A 25,128-nucleotide genomic window follows, 5' to 3' on the forward strand; every position below is an offset into this window, starting at 1 on the left:
GGCACAGTCAGCCTTAAGGGTGCAGCATGCAAATGTAGTGTACAATAAAATGCTTTACGTTGAATTCATAGGTATATAGATAAAATAAACAACATTTTCCATTGATGACAAACTAGTCCCAAATATTGATATCTTATTACAGTGTGGCAAATAAATGTTTAAATTAAACGAAAGTCCATTTGTATTTAATTTGAAGGGCCTGCACGCTTTAGGACATACACACACATTATATATATATATATATATATATATATATATATATATAATATATATATATATATATTTTCATACATATGCACACACATATATACACACACACATATACACACACACACACACGCATACATACATACATATATTATTTTTTTGCTTGTTGTCCTTATTTAAATCTGTAGTGGTTATAAAAAAGCTACTTTGAAAGGCGCATTTCCACTCCACAACATAAATAGTCGACTGAACGATAACGACATCGTTATCTCTCAATTGTTCATTAATCGTGCAGTGAATTTGCTGACATCAGCATCTGTCATCGCCTGAACTTACTGCCTAACCTGACGATATCATCAGGTTATGCATGTTCGGGGATGAGGGATAACATTATCGTTCTTTCATCGTGTAGTGGATATGTATCTTAAGATCAGCAATTAAAGTACAGCTAATATCTGGCTGATATGAAGTAGCCTTCGAAAAGCCAAACATGATATGCCCTAACAAACATATCATGCCATCCAGTGAAGACATTCGCATGAGTTATTAAAGCAAAGACAATCGTCATCTTCTAGAACTACTAGAGAATAACACAAGGCAATGGACCATTTAAAATTGCAGATTACAAAAAAAGCAAACACTGCAGGGATTTCTACTACTAAAAGGCTAGAAAGCTCCATACAGGCAGATCATTTGGGACACAGCTATAATGTTCATGTGAATATCCTGCACTCTGCTAGTGTGAGAAAGTGATAATTCTATGGTACAAGAGGAGATAAATGTGGTCAAACATCTGCCATGTCCATTTGTGGTCAGAAACGCTAGCAGTAATTAGGTTGTGTATCCTATAATATGCATTACATTGATTATGTTATTTACAGCAAGTGTTTTTTCTGACTATGGAACCCACTTAATTCCCACATTCTTATACTACATAACAAGACTGTGTGCAATCATGAAACTAAACATGGCTGCCTATATTTCCTTGGGGAACATGTGTAAGATCATCCCTCACAGTACTGTGTATACAGGTAGTAATTGCACATTACTGTACTTTCATGCATTTGTTTATTGTTTGTGTGATTCTTTTAAGTCAAAATGAAACCAATGCAAGCTGCAGACATTTTATTATTAATATTATTATTATTCCGCAGCGCCTTACAAAGTACATAAACAAATAGTGACTAATGACTTACAGAACAATACAATACAGGACAAGGAACATGGATAATATACATTGCTACATTAGCGACCATAACACCCAGATAAGCAACAGAGCATAAGCAACCAAGTGTTAGGTGCCCTGGTGAGGGGTAAGAAGTAGATGAAAGTAGAGTAAGGAGAAGCTCAAGAGGGTAGAGGGCCCTGCTCGTAAGAGCTTACATTCAACATGTAATGCAATTAATGTAGGACAAGACAAGACTGAATACAAATATGTAATCTTTTGCAGAACTTGCAGTTTACATTAGACATTAACACAAGTTACATCTACTAAATATGTGCATAATGAATTGCTGTCTGCCCGAGAGGTCACAACTACAACTGCTCCCGCTGCTTACCATTCACTGCTTTTGTCAGCAATTCAGGGATGATATTGCACTTGCTATGTGGCCAATGTGTAAGACAATTTTACAGATTCTTCTCAATATTTTTTATTTTTGGTGATGCGCTATACATTTTGGCCAGTAGCCAACACATGTTCTTACCCTGAGTGTCAATACAGTGGGTAACACAAAGGGGTATATTTACTAAGGTGCAGGTTTTTAGAAGTGGTTTTGTTGCCCATAGCAACCAATCAGATTCTAGCTATTATCTTCTTCTAGAGGGTGCTAGATAAATGTTAAGTAGAATCTGATTGTTTGCTATGGGCAACAAAACCATTTCTAAAAACCTGCACCTTAGTAAATATACCCCAAAACGTCTTCAGGACAAAAAAAAAATCCAAAATTGTACAAGAAAGATATGTTTAATAAATATTTTTAGGGGAAATTTATATAAAGGCATCTGTGTTTCTATTTTTTGTTTCATGGACAACATTTTTCATAAAGTCCTTTTACACAGAAGACTCACCAAATATATTATAATTAAAATGTTCCAACAGCTAAGTCACATGAAAAATTGTTTGGGAAGAACTACAGCATGAAGTCAGGCAGGGAGCCGTCTATAGGTTGGATATACGGCTAAGTACAATGTTGGTGTCATTGGAACGCAGGTAACATTTACAGATAGTAATACTACTTATTTTGCTGACTCATATGAGCCATGCCATGTAGCGTAACTAGGGTGGGCCAGATTCAGAGCAGGGCGCTCTTTGAGAGCGCTCGCTCTGAATCAGGGCGTCCCTTTTTTTTTTTTTTTTTTTAAAGACGGCCTTCTGGCCGCTCGCATGCGAGCAGCCAGGTGATGCTCGCGATGGTCAAGACCATCGGGCTTGCGACGAGACCCTTGTGGTAGGGTCTCGTGGCCGCAAGCCCCAGTGGACTTCCTGCTCTAGTGATGCCACTGTGTGGCATAGTCTGTAAGGGGCATTACTATTGTGAGGTCATAATGTGTAAGGGGCATTACTACTGTGGGCATAATGTGAATGGGGCATCACTACTGTGTAACGCAACGTATATAAGGGACACCATAACTTAGTGTAATGTGAATAAGGGGCACTACTGGGCCACGCCCTATCCCTATGAGACCACGCCCTTTTCATGGCCATGCGCCTGTGACGCGCAGTGTCCTGGTTTACAATATGGGAGAGGAGGGCTAGGAAGTCCCTCTGCCATTGGTGGCTGCTTAAAAATAATCTTCCGGCAGCTACCCAGTGGGTGTTTCTAACTGGTTGCATCGGTTGTCTGGAACACACAGCATGGCGTGGTGCCACAAAAAGGTTTTGATATACAGCTACCATGCCAAACAAGGAACTTTTAGCTTGAGATGAGTAAAAACATTGTGTTGTAGTGAGCGATACTGTCCAAGAGTTGATGGTGTAAGTCAAACAAAGCTTGAAAAAAATACACAGGTCTAAGAAACATAAAAATAAATAATTTCATATGCAAGGCATTTTTAAATTTGTCTGCATGGTGGGGGGAGAGGCATCAATGCACTTTCTGGCACAGGGTACCAAAATATCTAGTTATGGCTCTGCCATGTACATAAAAAAACAAAAGCTTATTGCCTTTAGTACTAAAGAAGTTGGATAGCACTGCCTCATAACTACGTACTTACCATTTCAATCTAAAAAAAAAAAGTAATTAACACCTATGTATTTGGGGGTGAAACGAAAAGTGAGTAAAAAAAAAATAAAAATATGCTGGTCACTGCTGGCTATAAAATATATTAGTCATATCTTGGAATAATTAAATCACTGGTACATGTATTGGTTATTGGAAGTTAGGATATGCCAGTCATTACTGTGCTATAGTTACTGGACTGTGGAACAGAAAAAGCACAGTGTAGATGACAGAGCCAATGGGCGAGGCTGGAAGGACATGAGAAGTCGTCAAATGAAATAAATATAATTCAATTGTTAACACATGCAAGATTTGGTATATGTCCTAAATACCTTCCTGCACTGCGACTTAAAATGATTCAGATGTAACTGCACATGTTCCTACTAGACCACAGAACAATGGACATTTGTAGAGAACAGAAATGATTTGTAACTGAAAATAACAGATTTATGGACACTGATTATACTAGTTCTTAAATTCCTGGTAACATAAAACCACAAACACTAGTTCAGTGTCATTAGATTTTTTTATACTTTTTAAAGGATCTGGGGGTAATATATTTAAAGTTGCAGTTGCCAGCCAAAACATAGAACACTTATTTTAATAGAATGAGAAAGAAAAAGAAAACACTGAAAAGTTGCGTGTGAGACGATAATATGAAAATTTAAAAGATTATTACAATAACCATTTCCAACAAGACAGCTAACCCTTCATGTCCATTCTACTATGCAATACGAAGTACCATCATACCTGAGGTTCCACTGGCCTATGCATGGCAGGCTGAGCAGGCTCAGAATGCCCATTGGAAAAAGACTCCGATCTTGAAGGCACTAACGGTTCCAACACTCTCCCTGTTTGCTTTGACTGTGCTTCAGGAGAGCCTTGGTTAGTTTTCCTAAGGCGTTCTTCTGCCTGTATCAATCAAATACACATAGTAAACACACATAAGCCCTCTTCTTACTGCATAAGAGCACATTTAACAGACAAGGAATTGCTGGTACTCTCTTACTTGGGGAGCTCGGATTAAGAAAAGAAACATTATTTTAAGTGTCAATATATTGGTCTATTCGCAGTGCACATGCCGCGTCCACCTGATACTATTTTGTTTTAAAGCACAGCACAGATGGTGTAATGGTTAGCATTACTGCCTCACAGCACTGAGGTCGTGGGCTTGATTCCCACCACGTCCCTAACTGTGTGGAGTTTGTATATTCTCCCTGTGTTTGCGTGGGTTTCTTCCAGGTACTCCGGTTTCCCCCCACACTCCAAAAATATACTGCTAGGCTAATTGGCTCCCAACAAAAATTAGCCCTAGTGTGTATGTGTGTGAGCATGTGGAAGGGACTATAGATTGTAAGCTCCACTGAGGCAGGGACTGTTGTGAACGGCCAAATATTCTCTGCAAAGCGCTGCGGAATATGTGTGCGCTATATAAATAACTGGTGGTAATAAAGAGTCTTCTTTGATACATTGCATGCTTATCTAGCTTAGTAAGACTATATATATTTTATTAGTTATTTTTTTAAACATAAATAAATATATATTTTTTTTTAACATCAATTGACGATATATTGGAATATCGATCATCAGGACACTGCGACTTTACATATCTGCAGCCACCGTATGTGGTGTACTGCAGGGCTGCCTGATATGCAGTGATCGGCGGCATGGCAGACACTGGGGAAGGGTGCAGGAATGCAGAGGGGCCGGGAGGTCCCTCTGCCATTGGTGGCTGCTTAAAAATAAGCTTCTGCCAGCTACCCAGTGGGTGTTTCTAAGTGGTTGCATCGTTTGTCTGGAACACACAGCAAGGCGTGGTGCCAGAAAAAGGTTTTGATTTACAGCTACCATGCCAAACAAGGAATTTTAGCTTGAGATGAGTAAAAACATTGTGTTGTAGTGAGCGATACTGTCCAAGAGTTCATGGTGTAAGACAAACAAAGCTTGAAAAAATACACAGGTCTAAGAAACATAAAAATAAATTATCTCATATGCAAGGCATTTTTAAATTTGTCTGCATGGTGGTTGCATTTTACATTTACTGCTAACAAATCAAATCCCATACCAAACCCACAAAAGAAACTGATCTGAACTAAAATAACAGGGTCATTCCATGGAGAAACACATCAGATTACAATAATACTAAATACTAGATGTTAGAAGTATACTTGTTACTGCCTTCCAAATTTCATGGATGAATCTTTTCTCATAATACATGAGCAACTATATATTTACATATGTACCCATTGGTGGTTATTTGAAACTGCACTTTGCTTTATAGTGCTGATGAAATTTAATGTGAACTTGGATGTGCATCTTCTCTACTGACATTTGCCAACTTCTAATGAAGCTAGAGATAGCCTTGCCAGTGATTTAATTAACTCCTGCTTTGAATTGGCTGTGATTGACCTAAAAGGTTTATATATTGCACGGAGAAGCACTTATACATCATATGGGCTTACTCTTTAATGTGATATGACATTTATAATTGGGTACTTAGAGTAAGATTATTATTAACTAACTGGGATACCCGGAGTTGCTCGGGTTGAAGACTGGACCCTGAAATACGCCTTTAGCCTTCATTTTTTTTTTTTTTTTTTTTTTTTTCACAATGTCCCATAACCAGGATAACTATGCAAATTAGGAGTAAATGATAGTGCAGGCAGCCGTATACTCATACCATTGGGAATGGGGTATTGTCAGGACAGAACAGAAATCAGTATAGATTCCAAAATCACTGAAGAACAGAGGGGGTGATTCAGCTAACATGTTAGCAGCTGCGATAGCAGTAATATGGTAATGCAGCAGGAGGCGTCACGCCTTCTGCCTGCAATACTGATCCTTGCAGCTGGCTGAGTGACCATGGGGTCACATAAGCCAGCCGCTGCAGATGAGTAAAAGAGGCAAATCTCCGTCAACCGAAAGAGATCCTAGCGTCTCCACTCCCTCCCAACAGGGGTGTCACACCTCTGTTTTGGGAAACTGAGGCCATCTCTGCCCCTCCCCACCCAAAAATGGCAGCAGACTCAATCGCAGTCTGCTGCCAGACTGTGTGCGGGATCACAGACCCATACTGCACATGCGCAGTACAGGTCAAGATAATTGTGAATCTGCATCTGCAGCTAAATCACCCCCTGAAATCACTCTGCAGACCAACATTGAAGAACATGTCTAGCAGAGCTGCCATCGGGAGTGGAATGCCAGGACTGGAGTCCCGTTCCCGGGCAGAAGGGGGTCCCGTCCCCAGTTAACACTGTGTGGCTGCAATCTCTCATATATTTCCAATATGGAAGGTTTAATAGGCCTTGTGCTCACTATTATATTAGGGTGTCTGTTGCAGCTGCAGGACCTCAAATAAGGAGTAACCAATCCCTATAAACATTAAATCAAAAAAGGTATAAGGTGGTCCGCGCTATTGGTAGATGTATCTATTGTTATAATAATAAATATCAACGTATGATATTAAAAGAAAATATATTTAATTATATATAAACAAGTGAAATGCAGTCACAATGCTCCTGTGGTTTAGTAACTGCTGTGGAGTATTAAGATTTAAAAATGGCTGGGAACGTTTGTAAGCAAGAGTATCAGATGGGAGTTGTAGCTGGTGGGGGTGCAGGTTAAGTCTTGGCTGAACAAAGTTGTAATGTTGGCTGGTGGAATGGGTGAGATGGGTGAAAAATGAGGGGGGTTAGTTAAAGTCTTGGTTGTAGCAAAAAAAACATCTTATCTCATATTTCCACTTGACAAAGCACCATGACTGCTAGTGATAAAATCACTATTCCGAAACTAGGTACAATGTTCATGAAAGCAGATGGTAAGCTTACCTCTCGCACACGTTCAGCCTGCTCATAGTGGGGCTTAGGTTCTGGGGTATGGTAACTTTGCTTGTTCCTTTCTTGTGGCACTGGAGGCTGCTGGGGCTGAGGCTGCTGCTGTTGCTGCTGTGGTGGTTGCTGCCGGTGATCATGTTGTAAAGACATAAGATATGCCTGTTCTTGTTGCAATTGACGTTGTAGTCTTTCTGCTTGTCTGTGTTCCTCCATCTCCCGCCACCTGTATTCCTGAAATGAACAATTCAAACTTTACAGAAAATGCCAAATATTAAAGGTATGTCATAGATCACATTACATTGATCCGACTGTGTGAGTAAAGGACAAGGCTTTCACATGTTTTGTGTTCATCATGCAAGACTGCAGTCATCACATAGTAAAAGTATAAGCCTAATTTTCAATGTTTTAGTAATTATACAGGTAAAATCAACCACATGCAGAAAAAGGCCGCAATTTTCTAGACTACACCAATATTAAGGCTACAACCTATCATTTCATTAACTATTGATGTCATGGAAGTATGTTTAGAAGACTAATACAAATTGAGTCTCCCATATCCAAATATTCCGAAATACGGAATAATTTTGGCATGACAGATAATGAAACCTTTGATTTTTGATGGTTCGATGTACACAAACTTTGTCTAAGGCACAAATTATTAAAAATATTGTATAAGATTACCTTCAGGCTGTGTGTATAAGGTGTATATGAAACAAATTAATTTAATTTCTGTACACAAACTTTGCATTGAGCCACAAAATTATTGAAAATATTGTATAAAATGACCTGCAGGCGGTGTGTATAAGGTGTATATAATACATAAATGCATTCTGTGTGTATATTTGGGTCCCATTCCCAAGATATTTCATTATGATATGCAATTATTCCAAAATACGGAATATTCCGTTATCCAAAATACCCCTGGTCCCAAGCATTTTGGATATGGGAGACTCAACCTGTACTTTTAAACCATTCAAGTTATGCACATGTATAAAAAAGGACATGGAACTTAAGGAAGTTGGTAGCATTAATTGGCATTCTAGCATTAACTACTTCATTTATACAAAAAAAAAAAAAAGTGACAGTGATGTATCTGAAACAAACCCCTTTACCAGGATTTCTATTACTTCCACTATAGCAGATATTTCATTGACTTCACAGGGAAATTGTACTCTGCATATCCTGCAGCTTTTAATTAATAAAACATTTGGGACAACCATCTTCTTTAGTATGAACTTCCGGTGGAAAATTGTGTGGATCTTGAGGCCATGACATGCACAGAATATATATGTAAGCTCCTTACAATGGATAGTTTCAGATATTAATCAGGGCACACATACATACACTCAACCATCTCAGGACAAGTTTTTTTGCAATACAAATGAAGCCAAGAGCCAGTAAACAGCACACCATAACAGAGTAAATAGCTTGGTGCTGAAATGGACTTCCTCAAAGTACCAACATTTGTTTTTAAGATGGAAAAAGTAGATGAAAGACGAGTAGAATAAAACGACTTGTTATACTCATCAATGCACTATGTAAACAAACTAGTCACCAGCTCTAGTTCTCTGTATATTGGTTTTAAAGGGGCCCTGAATCTAATTGCTTGCATAAGAAAGCTATTAATATTTACAGATCAACATGCAAACATTCCCAAAATGTTACAGAAATTGAGATAGTGTATTAATGTAAATAATAATTTGCGAAGCTAATGTTATCAGCCTTTTGGGACTGGGGAGAGAATGACTGCAGTGATTACAGACAGGAAATGTGCTGTGTGCAGGAAAATATCTCCCTCCACAGTTACAACTTTATGTCACAAGTGTTAGTGCAGACAAGCAACTGAAACTTTTACATATGTATTTGTGAATGGTACTAGAAGAAAATTTATGTAAAGAAACTCTTATTTTCAGCATAGCTGTCCATTAAAAGTAGAGTTGAGGTTCAGTTTGGACTGAAAGTTATCTAAGTTCGGATTTATGTTATTGGCTATCCAAAACACGAGAGCTGGATAGATGCCGTTTTTGAGATCTGAACATAATCCAGTAAAACAGAACCGCTCTTATCTAATTACAAAGGAACTCCATATACAAAGTCATAAGTTATAGCAGAAAGCATAGTGTGCCTAGGGGTCTTACAGGGCCAGAAGTCTTACATGACAAATATTATATTTCTTTGTGCTGGTAATTCGTTTCTTTCAATATTACAACAACAAAACAATTGACTACACTCAAATTACCTTTCCATTCGCAGGAATGGGAAATTAATGGCGCAAGCACAACAATAACACCACTGTCACCACAAGCCTAAGAGGAACGCACCAAACCAGCGGGTATGCTGGACCTCAGGTAACCAGAACTATGCATCCTCAACTTTGTCTTCATAATTGCCTCAGTGTATGAGAGCACATTAATAGCCCATGATACTAGGTTGGATGTGTCACAGAAATATCTAAGCAACAGGGACATCTCCATGCAATGTGCTTTCATGTGAAACATTAATAGCAAATGAAAGTAATTAACAGTAATTTACTGCAGCTTTCATTCATTCACAATAAAGAATGCTGTTAGGGTAATATATGTATAATGTAGTATCCCGAACAAACTTTTCGGGTTGCATCAGGTTTAGAGGGTGCATTACAAATCCAAAAGATTGTGGGACCCGTTGCCTTTATTCATGTTTTATAGACATCGCAGGCTTCTACCCTTCTTAGTTATTTCATGCAGTATGGAACACAACTCACACAAGCAGTGTCTACATGCAGCTGTCCCTGTCAATCTAGTCCTTAAACAAAGCACCTCCTAAACCAGCTAATTGTTTGTACAGCTTGGGCAGCTGTGCCTAAACAAAGCTGACCTGAAAACTGGTTAGCTACACATCAGATCACTAAACTCTCACCAGTAACATGGCCTGCTCCTGAAGCAGCTGCTGTTGAAGGATTTCCAAGTGCCTCTGCTCCTCCTCCAGCTGTCGTCTGATGTACTCCTGTCACACAAATACCATGAGCACTTTGTAACAAATGCACATGCACCTATGGGTTGTCCAGATGTCAACATCCACAATTTATAAGTACACAAGCTTGTTTTTTTTTTTTAAACATTAAAAGAGTTTATTAACTTTGGTTACTTATGAAGTATAGTAAAAACTCCTAGAAGGAAGGGCTATACCATACTTCTGCCACCCCAAATGCTACAGGAGAAAGGGATCTACCAGTTCTCTGCAGCAAGTGACTTCATTTAAAATAAAGAAAAAAGTGCACATATAAAAACATACTGAAAGATTAATTCGATGAAAATAATGTTTGTTATTGGTTTTTATTCAAGTGAAACGGATAACCCTTTAAATGACTGCCATGTAACTATTCAAAAAATGGGTACTATGCTGCACTATTCATTTCTCTTCATATCAATGGCAGGCAATTCATATTCACCATTGCAGAGGAAACACTGCAGCACATATTAACAAAAAGTGCAGAGAAGAGTGTGAATATAGAGCACACTTCACTAAATAAAGAATATACAATCGTAAATGAGATCTATTTTGCCTTAAATTGTGAAGTTGTAATGAAGCAAAATTATTAACCTAAATTTAAGATACAGTAACTTAAATTGTGCGGACAAAGCTTGCTAATATTGTAACACATTTTGTTTGCTCCGCATTTCAATTATTATATCCACGACACTGATCTTCTAGATTCATATATAATAATTACAGGCATTTCCTACTAACAGATCTCAAAATTCTTCCAATAGCTGTCTGCACTGCAGTGTATCATATAGCATCTTCTCCACAGTCTCCTGAATGAGCCAGCCCATGTGGTAGAAGGCATTTCACTGCCAAAGTGACTGTGCGAATTGGTTATAGAATACTCACGGGTACAGGGATTAAAGATACAATCCAGGATATATGGTTTAATGTGACATTTAGAATTGTGACAGCAGATAATACCACATGTCCCATGCAGTCTGCCAACAATCTGTCTGGTCCACAATGTATTCTCAGGATAAGCGTGCTAATCCTAAAAAGGTTTTAAACTACTTATGTTTGCATTTATTTTACCAAAAAATTAGGTGATCTGCTCTTAGCTTAGGATAGTGTCTGAGACTAGGTTCAGGTCTTGGTACCTGGTTCTGAGTTCACAGACAAGATACCATTTAAATCTCTTAACGTAATCAATTTTATTTTAAAAGTTGCAAAACAGCAAATACTGCCTATAGACCAAGAGATATAAAATATTTCTACTGTCCGCATCAAAATTAGGTTTTAATATTTGAAGTTATTATAAAATTTTACCTCGCCACCTCATCAATTACCCAAAACCTCAGTTGATGTCCCCTTTCCTGAAGAATCTACCAACTGAGGACCCGCTAGTTATTGTAAAACTACTGTTAGCTACAAACTGACTACATACTCTGGAGGACCAGTAGATGTTACTCCCTCAAATGTTAAGGGAGAAAAAAAATGGGGGATTTAAATAAAACCTCATTTAAAAGTTGGGTAACCCCTTTATTTATTCTCGCTGCACTGACATGTATAAACACTTCCACTTTGAAAAAATTTATTGTCCAAAAAACATATTTTGCACACATTATATCATAGCTACACATTTTCAATTAGGAGTTGGCATAGACTGCTGCTATTACCTGTTCTCTTTCCACTCGTCTTTTCTCTTCCTCCGCTCGCCTACGTTCTTCTTCTTCTTTACGTCTCCGTTCCATTTCCTCCATTCTTTTTTTCTCTTCCTGCTCTCTTCTTCTCTGCTCTCTTTCCTGCTGCCGTCGAGCCTCACGCTCTCTTCTTTGTTGCTGTTTGAAGAAATGAAGGCTGTCATTACCAGACACTAGCTCACACGTTCTATACTTAGTCCATAGTATACGCTAGCTAACAATGGCTACAACCAACCAGCTATAAGGCACAAGTAAACTCATCTCTGACTTTGGATTCCACATAATAACTGAAATATAGGAGTTCCACTTAGAGCATAATAATAAGCAGTTATGTTATTTAAACATAAATTATACAGTTCAAATATACTATTGTCTGCTTGCCAAATACACAACAAATGAGAGGCAATTTGTTCAAGTATTAAATCACTAATTTGACTGCTTCCATTTCTACCTCCTAACGTGATTCTTTTCCAAATGAAGTCATAAAGTGTCCATTAAGTAAATTTCTGTTTAATCAGAATTATCCAGGCATGACTGACTCACCCTATTCAGTGGTTCTTGCTTGTCAGATGCATGCTGGGAGTTACTGTCCAACAATGTGTAAGATTGTCTGCAATGACTAAATTGTGCAGTAGCAGTACGCGGTTTAAACCTTTGCATGTAGATTTAAAGGTTGAAAATGTGCATCCAATCCCACTAATTATCTTGACCCTAATTATCTTGAGTCGATAAGTATGAAAATACCCTCATAATAAAATACCTTGTGGATTTAAGTTGCGTGAAACTATATAAAGTGAAACGTATATTATAGAAACAGAAGTATATCAACATTCCATTTAGTCTGTTGCTCTGCAGAACTTTTATTCATATTGTTCTGAGAGCATAGACTTTCTTCTGATTCCTTGCACTCCTAAATTACTGCAATAAACACAACTAAATTCTCTTATTATTATAGGTACCAATTAAGTAGAAACCATGCACATAGATCTTGGGCATACTTTAAATGAACCCTCTTTACTTGCTGCCTGACAGCTGACTATATGTCAAAATCTGTTGAGGACAGATACGCAATACATTCTATTGGAAAACTACACAGGTTAGGTTTCCCAAATCATGGCACAATGACACTTGGTTCAGCTGAAAAAAAGTATAATCACAGATCTAGACTATGGGTAAGATATAGCATATCAATTCGCAATTGCACCATGCTCAGAAATGAGCACACAAAAAGCGGCACAGTGTGGGAGCATTGGCCATCACAACCAAAGAGGAGGAACTGCGATGGTGGGGAGAGACAATCTCCGCTAACTAATTGTACTGGTCACCTATTCGATTAAACGAGAATATGAAAATAGTTCCATACAAGCTCATACAATTTAATTTCTCAGTTTAAAAAACAGGATTAATTACATAAAATCAGAAGTAGACAGCACCAATTACTTTTGAAAGCTATAGTTTGCATTACAATAAACTATAGAAACCAGGGACCTTGCATTCTTTGTTGCATCTTTACTGTTTGTCTTCACTAAATGACATTAGTATATATGCTTGACAACCTCAAACAGTGAGCAGATCATCTTTTTGACTGCAGAACACTCTAGGCAGGGAGATGGAAAGACCGCAGCTCATTAGAAGAAACCTAACTTGTGCCTCAGTTATGCTGCAGTAAGACAGGCTAGCGAGAACGTTATCTGTACTCAACACACAAAAGAAACTACCCTAACCTGATAAAATACGTTTGTGTGGGCAGTTACGGTTTCTGGAAAAGTAGTTCTGCATATATTTTATACGTATCAATAGTGCAAAATCTGTTCCATGGAAGGGCAACCCTATATTATTGGCTGAATATGCTAGGAGAATGCCTCAAGGCAAAATGGTTGTTGTCAAAAACCTGTGTGCCTGATTTGCCTACTGTGGGTGCTGTTTTACCCAGTCATTGAAATACATTTAAAATGTTTATATCAAAAACTTTAGACAACGTAGCACCATCAGAATAGTACTGTATGTGGAGACTAGTGACCTATACACAATATTCAGAGCATTCAGCTTACTTCTGTGTTATAGAGCATTGTAGAGACCAATACAAAGAGTACCCCAGTGACCATGATACACAACACAGTGCATAGTAGTAGCCGCTATACAGTGCCGACTCCATTTTGAGTCTATTATACAATGGAGAGCCACAAAACTAGTGGCTTTATAAAGTAGACCACTGCCACCCTCCGTAATTTCTAGTGGATTTAATAATGCAGATCTGTTAAAAAAATCTAGTGACTACAATGGAGATTCAAATTACTTACTTTTAAAAGGTTGTGGCAGGAAGGAGCTTGCAGCAAGCTCTGGCTAACTACCAACCAGCATATTTGGATCTCCAGACACACACACACTGATGGTGAATGGTCAGTGCTAGGAAAGTTGCAGGTGGAGACTCCACCTTTCATTCATCCTGTTTTTATACAAAAGCCACTTAACCATCAAGGTTGATGATGCTTATAACCTGATCCATAATGTTAATAAAGGTCTTGCTCCTACAAATACCTCTTCCAGTCTCCTCCTTTGCTCTTTCTGCTGTTCTATACGCTTCTGTCTCTCTGCTAGTAGCTGTCTCTTGTACTCCTCCTGCTCTCTGAGCTGTTGTTCCTGCAGCAGCTGTTGCCTTCGCAAGGCCTCAGAGCGCTCCTTGTTTTCCTGCTGCAGTCTCAGGAAATCACGTCGAAGAGTGGATTCTCCAGGCACATTAACAATGGAGCTAAAAAAGCAATAGTGATATTTTAGAGAAGTAAAAGACTGTTGTGTGTACAGAGTCTGATAGGGAGCTACAATGTCAGCATTTCCAGACCTTATCAAACCTAAACTGCCCTACCATAATGGACTTCGCCAACCAATCAGAGGAAATCCAGGAGAAATCTGCCTGAATGTCATTTAAGCATACTTGGCAGTAGTCCCAGTTTTTGGTGGTCAATATTGGTATGACTTACAGGGCCGGTGCAATGCGGCAAGCTGGAGTTAGCATTGCAGGAGGGCGCAGAGCTGGAAAGGCGCCATACCAGCCTGAAACCATTCACCACCTCAATCACTATATTAATAAACGGCGTGCAAATGGGTGCTGCGCCAGTTTAAATTTGTCACCAAAAGCGAGCCAATCGTGGCTTGTTGACTGGCAGCTAATAGGCAGCAGGGGCTATTTGAACTTTGTGCCGGGTGACAGCCAATAATAGCTCGCAGACCGCCAGCCAATTAGAAGCAGCCACGGCGAGTCAATCACAGCTTGCCGCGTCATAGCATCGCCTGCTTGTGGATCTTACGCTGCCGAGCATAGCCTTCAGTACAATGCCGGTCAACAGAAGAGGACGTTACTTGTAGAGCTCCGGTGGTAGCGGAAGATGTCAAAAGACGGTGCAGCTGGCTAGGAAAGACCAGCAGCAGAAGAAAGAAGTTGAGGACCGGAGAGTGCTGTAGGTGGTGGGAAGTAAAGAGCTAAACGAAGACTCTTGCAGCTTACGGGTAAGCCTTGGCCACTGGTAAATTACCAGTCCTCCTCCTTAAGACTTCCAGGTGTCAGGCATTAGGCCCGTGGGTGTAATCAGGCTACAGGCCTGTGGGGCACAATAGGGGAGCAGATTGCCTGTGCCATAAATAAAAGTGACTCTGTGCATTAGGCCCAAGTCACTTTAGACGCTCTAAGGTAAGCAGGTAATAGCCTGAGCCCCTGGTGAGTGGCTGGGCATTAGGCCCAGTCCACTCTTTAGTAACAGATAGGTAAGGGGGGCCCTACTGTGTTGCATAGTGTGCATAAGGAGTACTACTGCATTGCATAATCTGAATAAGGGATTCTACTGTGTGCCATACTGTGTATAAGGGGCACTACTGTTTTGGCATAATGTGTTTAAAGAGCACTACTGTGTTGGTATCAGGTGAATAAGGGGCTCTACTGTGTGGCGTAATGTGAATAAGGTGTAAATATGAGACATGTCAAGAGGACATTTGTAGGTGGGCGCAAATTTATAGTTTGCAGGGGGGCGCCTAACACCCTAGCATCAGCCCTGACGACTTACCACGTACTGGTGCATCACGTGTGATTCCCACAGCTCAGTGCGTAGCCTATTTTGATCCACTTTTTATTTTTTTTTAAACGGCAATGTTGGGAGATAAAATTAAAGTAACATAGCAATGATACAGGGACTGCAAAATGTAAAATTATATATATATTATATATACACACACACACACTATATATATATATATATTTATTCTTAATGTCCCACACTTGTAATAATACAGCATGTTATTAAGGATGGGTGCAACATTTCAGGTACAGCTATACAATTCCTAGGACAGAGGATATGATATACCTTGGCTCTCCTTCCTGCTCAGGCACTTCCTCTTCCTCCTCTTCACTTCCACTGTACTCATACTCTGTTTCATCTTAAATTTAAAAAAAAAAGTGTCTAACCTGCACATACAAAGTTATTACAACTAAACAAGGAGGACAAACAATGTATTATTTTCGCTTCCATAGCACCAAACCACTTTTTTCAGAGTTCCTTTAAGGGCGACAGATTAGACAATATGGTGACACCAAGCACTATTAATAGGTGTATAATTTATTTCATTTCCAATCCTCCAACACCAGATTCCAACTAGAGTCAGCTTTCACTACATCATTTACAGTAAAACAGCACATTATACTGCTTGAGAGAGAACATGAATTACTGATTTGCTACAGTACCGTTCAGCAGTGGAGAGTTTCCCAGAAAGATCTGATTTCAAGTAACAAGGAACCCTCAGTAAAATGCATGGGCTTAGGATGAATCATTTCAGAAACATAACGGTACACTATCTATGAAAATGGAATAAGTGCGCTACGATTCTATAAACAACGCTGTCTAGCAGGCAACAACTTATGTTAGTTAATGTCAGAAGAGATATCCATGACACTGCATATAGCATCTAGAAGTAACAGAAGTGCTTACTGATCACTTTAACCAAAGCTCCATATACACCTTATAATAGTAGTTCATTCTATCCATACTTATGAGAAAATGATATCTTACCTTTTACTATAAATAGAAGACCGCTCTGTGTACAGTATTCAAACCACAAGTGGCCAAGTTCAGTAACAATGGGCTTGATTCAATTGACCGCGAATTAAACAGCGCCGGGAGGAAGCTCCCGGAGCTATTCAATTCAGTGCGCTGTTAAGGGTTTCTTCACGCACCCCTCCAGGAGTGCGAGCAAAAATCCGACAAAAGTACAAGCGCGATGCTGTTTTCTGCCCTTAGCGCTGGGAAAACAGCATTGCGACGGGAAGTTTAGTCAGAGAATGCTCGTTCTCGCGACTAAACACTATGTTTAAGGCGCGAGGGGCAGAAAAACGGGCATTTCCCAATCTAACTGCGCGCAGAACTGAATAGCTCCGTGAGCTCCCTCCCGACACTATTTAATTCCCGCTCAATTGAATCGAGCCCACTGACAAAACACAAAATAATTCTAATCCACTTATATAATATGCATTGGAGTTCCTCAAGCAAAGAGACTGTTTTCCCAACAACAAAGTCTAAGATTACAGTGTATTTTAAGGTCTTTAGTTTACTAAAAATAAATAAATCAGGCTAACATGCAGCAAAGCCTCTTAATAAATTTGTTCTATGACGAGAAAATGTAACGTCCATGTATTACATATACATATTTTTTTTTATGCATTAAGAGCCCAAAATGCTTTTACAGTTAATGTTACCACACACTTTCTGGAACTGCTATGCCTATCTGTTTTTGCTTAGATTTATGCAGCAGACAGAAAAAAAATCATTAAAAGGTGAAAGGAAAAAAATTTAGTTTTTCTAGCTAAGCAAAACCCCAACAGCTCTGAAAGGTCAGGTTTTGTGGAAAAAATGAGTTGTGTTGCTCTTCTAAGAGACAGTCTATGTGCATGCTTGTCACCAAAACAGGACAACAATGAAGTCTGAGAGGCTTACCTTTCTCTCCTCTTTTCTTTCGGGTTCTGTCTATGTGGTCCTTCAGCTGGATCCGGACCTGACGTTCATTTGGCTGGTCTCTTATGAATGGGTGCTTTAATAGCTGTTCTGTTGGAGGGCGTTGCATGTAGTTTTTCACAAGGCAGCCTTCTATAAAACTAAAAAACTTTTTTGACCTGTGAAAAATGTTAAAATGGATTACTAAAATATATTAATTAAAATATCCTTTTTACATTTACATATATCTACTTCATGGAGTAATAAATATTCATTCACTGTAGGTGAAAATAGTAATTGTATTAAGTTTGTTTTATATGATGATAGTGGAGAAAAACACATACGTGTTAACTTGGTCAGAAACCAATTTATCTACCAGTATGCCATTGGACTGGGGAAGGAAATGGAGCAGTAAGAAGAATCCCATGCACAAAAGAACAACATACAAATTCCACACACAATATTTTAAAATGTATATGTTTGAATATAGTTGCTACTCAAAAATGGCCACAAATATGTTCAATATTATTTAAATGGAAATTCAAGTGAAGTATTAATATTGACATAATTTCTTACATATCTCATAGGTGTGCCGCAAAAAGATTTTCTTTTTGCTTCTATGCAAACCAGTTTATTTAAATAGATAAAAAAAATGCAAGCACAGTAGCATTTTAAAGCATATATACTGGCGACAAAGATGGAATAAATGTGCTTGAAATAATGTGTTTTCTCACGATGTTTAACTGAAATCAGTAAATGTCTGTAAGAATGCAAACACAACTGATTAGGTAATACACTACGGTGCATTCACAGAAACGAAAACTATGATCATTAGAGTTGTGACTGCTATTTGCATGGTAAATATGCCAGATTTTCCTTGCAAATCACACCTTAATTAACAAAACAAAGCCTCAGAAAATAACCTTTCATTACTAAGCTTTCATAACTGCAGGGCATTCTGCTGGAAATAAATGAAAACATTTTGTCAATTTATGTAACATTTAAACATTGCACCACTAATTTCTAACTCAAATCTTTTCTATACCAGCACTGAAGGTATTTGCCATAATAACGGATGAATTTTTTTATTTGCAGAACGAAGAACTTTTATTTCATGGAAGAGTCCTGGCTTGGTCTCTGATAAGATACGGACACACATTGAATGTACACTCCCATCTTGACTCCATCCAACAGGAAGCTATTATCACCACTGTGTGACCCAGCTCCTTCCATTACTCAAGCCCACTTGCCATATTATGACATGCTACATATTGCCTTGTGGTTTCTTACTTATCAAACAGGTGGACAAGTCACTGCCTCCTACAAAATCAACATTTTAATTTAATGAAGTAATCTGTGTTGCTAGTAACTAGGGACATATGAAACGACTGAATATAAGGCATTAAACAACTGCACTTCTAAAAGACCCCTATCACCCATCAATAAGTTAACAAAAATGTCCCTACAGATAACATACAGACAACCTGATCTGACAATGCTCTCTTTGAATATTAAGCAGCTGTTTAAAAAAAAAAAAATAATAAATGAGCACCATAAGCTGCTCATCTACAGATGTTTAAAAATAAAAAAAAATATCTTGTACCATGGGCAGGGCGGGATTAACAATGGGGTGGGTGGAGCTGCACCTTCAAGCCCCCATTGAAAATAGGCCCACACAAAATACTGTAGTTGACACAGTGCTAAAAGTTTTAGAATTTTTTTTCTGTCCCTCCGGTTAGCAGCATTGAAAATTCTCACCCACTCTCCCCTCAATATTACTTAGCCACGCCCATTCAACCCACCAACCCCGGCTGCCCTTAGCCCTGCCCATTCAGCTCCAGAAAGTCTCAAGCCCTATATATTTGACTTGGCTGACTGAAGCCCCTCCCCCTTTGTTTACATTCTCTGAAGCCATGCCTACCGGCAGCAACAGAATCCTCGCCCCCGTGGCTGTCCCTCGGCAGTCAACTAAGTTGGAATTTGGCAGCTGGGCACTGAAATGATAAAAGCGGTTCCGCAGAGCCTGAGCTGCTGGTGGAAATACAGGTCAGTGTAACTGTAATAAATATATATATCTATATCTCTATATATCTCTATATATATATATATATATATAAAAATATATCTATATCTATATATATATATCTATCATACACACACACACACACACACACACACACACACACACATACAGGAAACCAGATTGGCAGGTGTCCAAATATTTATTTTCCGCAAGAATATACAAATAAATTGTTTAAAAATCATACAAACAGCAAGAATTCTGGCTTTCACAGACCTGTTACTTCTTCTTTAGGAAACTCATCTATCCTCCACTTGTTACCTTTATTAATGGCACCTGTTTGAACTGGTTAACTGTATAAGAGACACCTGTCCACCTCTCCACCATGGCAAAGACCAGAGACCTGTCTAAGGACACCAGGGACAAAACTGTAGACCTGCACAAGGCTGGGATGAGCTACTCGACAATAGGCAAGCAGCTTGGTGAGAAGAGATCAACTGTTGGCGCAATTATTAAAAAATGGAAGAAATACAAGATCACTGACAATCTCCCTCGGCCAGGGGCTCCATGCAAGATCTCACCTCGTCGGGTATCAATGATCTTGAGAACGGTGAGGGATCAGCCCAGAACTACACGGGGGTGCTGGTCAATGACCTCAAGAGAGCTGGGACCACAGTCACAAAGATTACCTTTAGTAACACATTACGTCGTCATGGATTCAAATCCTGCAGCGCCCAAAAGATCCCCCTGCTTAAGCAGGCACATGTCCAGGCCCGTCTAAAGTTTGTCCGTGACCATCTGGATGATCCAGAGGAGGATTGGGAGACTGTCATGTGGCCAGATGAGACCAAAATAGAACTTTTTGGTATAAACTCCACACGCCGTGTTGGGAGGGAGAAGAATGATGAGTGGCATCCCAAAAACATAATACCCACTGTGAAGCATGGCGGTTAAACATCATGCTTTGGGGATGCTTTTCTGCAAAGGGGACTGGACGACTGATCCGTATTACGGAGAGGATGAATGGGGACATGTATCGTGACATTTTGGGGAAAAACCTCCTTCCCTCAGTAAGACCACTGAAGATGCAACATGGCTGGGTCAGCATGACAATGACTCCAAACACACTGCCCGGGCAACTAAGGAGTGGCTCCGTAAGAAGCATTTCAAGGTCCTGGATTTGCCTAGCCAGTCTCCAAACCTGGTCAAGAACTACAGGAAACGTTTGACCTCTAATTGTCAACCGAGGTTACTTTACAAAGTATTGAGTTAAACTTTTTGATTGTTCAAATAATTTTTTTCCGAAAGAATATACAAATAAATTGTTTAAAAATCATACAATGTGATTTCCAGATTTTTTTGTTCTGATTCTGTCTCTCACAGTTAAAGTGTACCAATGATGGAAATTACAGACCTCTCTCATCTTTTAAAGTGCAACAACTTGCACAATCGGTGAAGGTCCAAATACTTTTTCGCCCCACTGTGTGAGTTCACACTCTCGTCTTCAATAGTAAATTGCTGGGGTGACAAACCCATAAGGGATCACAACAATCCTCTTCATACAAAAATAGAAAAAGTGGGGTAGCACTCACAAGTCTTCTTAAAAGCATATCTTTATTACATCTCAGTAAAGATGTCACATTTGAAAGTCCGACGTTTTGGACCTTTGTCACAAGAATATGTAGGTGTGTGTGTGTGTGATATATATATATATACACACACACATACATATACACACCCATATACTGCCCACTCTTTAGCTACTGCTCTGCTCCCCATCTGCAAGTTGTCTAGAGCAGTGGTTCTCAAACTCTGTCCTCAAGACCCCACAGAGTTCCCGTTATCCAGGTCACTTAGTAGGTGCACAGGTGTAATCATTACTCACTGACACATTTTAAAAGATCCACAGGTGGAGCTAATTATTTCACTTGTGATTCTGTGAGGAGACCTGGAAAACACACACTGTTTGGGTTCCTTAGGACTGAGTTTGAGAACTTGTGGTCTAGTGTGTAGATTATGCAATTATGCACGCTCCTGCGCGTCTTCAGTGATATCACATAGTTAGCGAGGCTTCGTTGCCGGCATGGGAACGTGTGACCAGTTCCCAGAGACTACTGCTGCGGTGCTGCACTCAGTGCGCTTCTGGCCGACAGGAGTAGGGGGCCCCAAATGTAGAATGCACACGGGCTCCCTCCGCTCGATACGCCCATGAATAGGCCCCTGATAAATTTCAGCTCCAGGCCCATATGGACCTTATTCTGGCACTGACCACGTGGGCTTCCTTTGTTCTAATGTATACAGCAAAGTACTAACCATTTTGAGAAAAATTACAAGTCTCTTGTAAGCTAAGGCAGACATAATAGAACTGACCTAAAGGTACAGTATAAAATATAGATGTCAATACTATATATAGATTCCATTATATAATAGAGGGGGGCTGAAACACCCCCTACTGTGTAATGCAAGACTAATGGAAGTCATCAAGGAAAAGGTATCCAAAACACATACCTACCCAGGAATGATTTAGGAAGGACAGTTATGGTTTGAGAGCTATGGCCCAATGAACAGGTGCAGCCCACCACTCATGTTCTATTATATTGTCTAATTGCCCTGCACTGGAAATATTTACACACCCTTCCCATGCCCATAACAACTGAAAAATCTTTAGAAATATTAAACATGGACATCACAGTATGTTCTGCAAATTCTGGGAAACTACACTGTCAATAAGGCTACATGGAACCTGTACCTGTTTTTTCTATGTTTGGTTTATTCACCTTTATATAATATTCTCTGATGTGTTTCATGACGGAACTATCACTGAGTTGGGTACGGTATCCAGAGTCAGAATACCGGCAGTAGCATCCCAACGGTCAAAAACCTGATAGATTTTGGTTAGTAATTTAACCAAAATCTTAACCCTTACTATAACCCATCCTTTCCGCAACCTAAATCACCCCTACCGCAGCCTAACCCTAATCATAATACTTACCATCTGAATCTGTCGGGATTGTGACCATCGGAAAGCCGCTGTCAACCGCACTTATTACCAGCAAGAATTACTGCGCTAATGCGGTTATAATTCTTTTCCAATTGAATGTTAAGCTGGAGCACATATACATGTGTTAAGTGAAATTAACGGGTGATATGCACTTTAATTTAACACGCAGAAACAAATCTTTATCACGGTAATTGAATTCACCACTTAAACAGATCATCAAAAAACAGGTGTAGAAAGGTCTATCCATGATGCATCTGTAACCTCCCAGTGCCCGGACAATAGTGGATACTGTCCTGGGCCATTAGCTGGGTACACACTGAAAAGACATATCTGCAGATCGAACGACGATCATCTGTCTCTGGCTGTGGGTCCCGCTGGCTGAGGGGCGTTTCCCACCCCCCTTCCTCTGCTGCAAGTGTACGGGTGGTCCTGATGGACAGATATATCTGCCATCGGTTGAGAAACAGAGCCATTGCGATAGGTCTGTGAACGACGTCGTTCACAGACATATCGCTGGTACATACTGGCCAACGGGTACCCGATATATTAGCCGTTCAATTGATCGCCCAATATATCGGTCAGTGTGTGCCCAGTTTTTGGTAGTTCCTATTTTTGTCAGGAAGGCCAGATGCTAAAACTGCACATACTGTACAGAGCAATCAAAGGACACTATAGAGTAGATACTGCACTATTCTTGACAGTAAACAAGATTTAATTTGGGACAATATTGATTGTATTCTGATACACACTAACATTACTATTTATGAACATTGGGTATTTAAAGTGCAGCATTCAAAAAATTCATTTAATTTAGTCCAGGAGTCTGTAGACACTACTTCGAATGGGGGGCATCCACTAGACGATTTTAGCAGGCGAGTGAACTATAACGATATCGTTCAATCGTTTAAAAATCGTTTAAAAATAGTTTCAAAATCGTGCAGTAATTGTTTCTAACGATGTACGATGCGCGCTCCCGCTGGTCATTTGATCGTCTCCTCCATCGACTGAACATGCAGGTCAATTTCACTTGATTGCTTACAAATCGTTTACACATCGTTTACACATCGTTCAAGCTGAACGATCAAACGATGAACCACTATCTGCCCACTATAGCTGAAAGCTCTCAATCACAGATTGAAACAACATAGTTTATCGTTAGATCTTTTGCAAATCGTTTGCAAATCGTTTGAACAATTTGCAAAAGATTTGTAAAAGGTTTGCAGAGTGGAAGATCAAATTTCAAGGGAAACTTCAAGGGAAAATCGTTAAGAGGTTGGACAGGGATAAAATAGTCTAGTGGATGCCTCCCATTAGTTTTCCAGTGAAATAACCTAAAATAGCTACAAAAAAAAATGGTGGAGTTGCATAAATGGGCTCCAGCATTTAACTACTCTCCACAATACCTTTCTGTGATCAAGATTATAATTCCGGGTTGCTAATTAGTCAATCATTGACAGGAGAAAGTGGATGGCCAGATCATCATTCATTTTGTCCTGTTACTGTTAGTTGAAACTACGTGATTTTTCGTTTTGGTTACACTCACTATGTTAATGTACTCAACATAGTGAGTGTAACCACTATGTTTTCAGGGAAAACAGAAAAATGTCTAATTGTTTTTTTTATAAAATAATTAAGTATACATAATCAACTCACCATTTCTTAGATTTTAGCCGGGGAGGAGGATTTCTGGGAATAAGGAAAAGGGCTCTCATGGGATGCATATCACAAAGTGCTAAAAAATTATAAAAAAAAAATTTTTGTAAATAAATTATTATTCCTATATAAAACTTTGCTAAGAAAGCATAAGTAAAACACTTACGGGGAGCTCCTTCTGCCATCTCAATAGCAGTGATACCACAAGACCAAAGGTCACTCTGCAAAACAAATATTTACATCAAAATCACAAGTGCCACTACAGTAAGCTTTGTTATATGTACACTATAAGTAAAGCAATCTAGTAACAGGCACAATTTACTGCTGAAGCACTTCTAATATCTGCTGCTCAGGTGTTAATTTACAACTTACGTTGGGGAAAATAACTGTGGACAGAGCTCAATTGGTCAATGGTTGATACTGGTCATGGAATATGGGTATATTTTTTCTAATAGAGGCTTGTTTTTCCAGTCAGCATTTTACTGTCCTTTGGACACTTGAATACTCCAACTTGAATACAAAGGTGCATTGTGCATGTGATTAATCAAAAACAA

At 39.2% G+C, this 25,128-nt stretch overlaps 1 protein-coding gene across 5 annotated transcripts in view; it reads right to left on the minus strand.

Annotated features, from left to right (window-relative positions):
* The window catches only part of MAP4K4 (mitogen-activated protein kinase kinase kinase kinase 4), a 183,088-nt gene that overhangs the window by 32,235 nt on the left and 125,725 nt on the right, over positions 1 to 25,128 (minus strand). For all 5 annotated transcript variants that reach the window (XM_088454177.1, XM_088454179.1, XM_088454176.1 and 2 more), the window contains exons 8-16: positions 24,741 to 24,795; positions 24,575 to 24,653; positions 17,904 to 18,079; positions 16,281 to 16,353; positions 14,467 to 14,677; positions 11,905 to 12,066; positions 10,160 to 10,246; positions 7,256 to 7,492; positions 4,179 to 4,340 (exon numbers count right to left, since the gene is read on the minus strand). In XM_088454177.1, the coding sequence (XP_088310303.1) occupies positions 4,179 to 4,340; positions 7,256 to 7,492; positions 10,160 to 10,246; positions 11,905 to 12,066; positions 14,467 to 14,677; positions 16,281 to 16,353; positions 17,904 to 18,079; positions 24,575 to 24,653; positions 24,741 to 24,795 (1,242 nt within the window). The remainder of the gene's footprint in view (positions 1 to 4,178; positions 4,341 to 7,255; positions 7,493 to 10,159; positions 10,247 to 11,904; positions 12,067 to 14,466; positions 14,678 to 16,280; positions 16,354 to 17,903; positions 18,080 to 24,574; positions 24,654 to 24,740; positions 24,796 to 25,128) is intronic.

This window comes from Taudactylus pleione, unplaced genomic scaffold, assembly GCF_031769625.1.
Source record: "Taudactylus pleione unplaced genomic scaffold, aTauple2 ptg000609l, whole genome shotgun sequence".
NCBI lineage: Eukaryota > Metazoa > Chordata > Amphibia > Anura > Myobatrachidae > Taudactylus > Taudactylus pleione.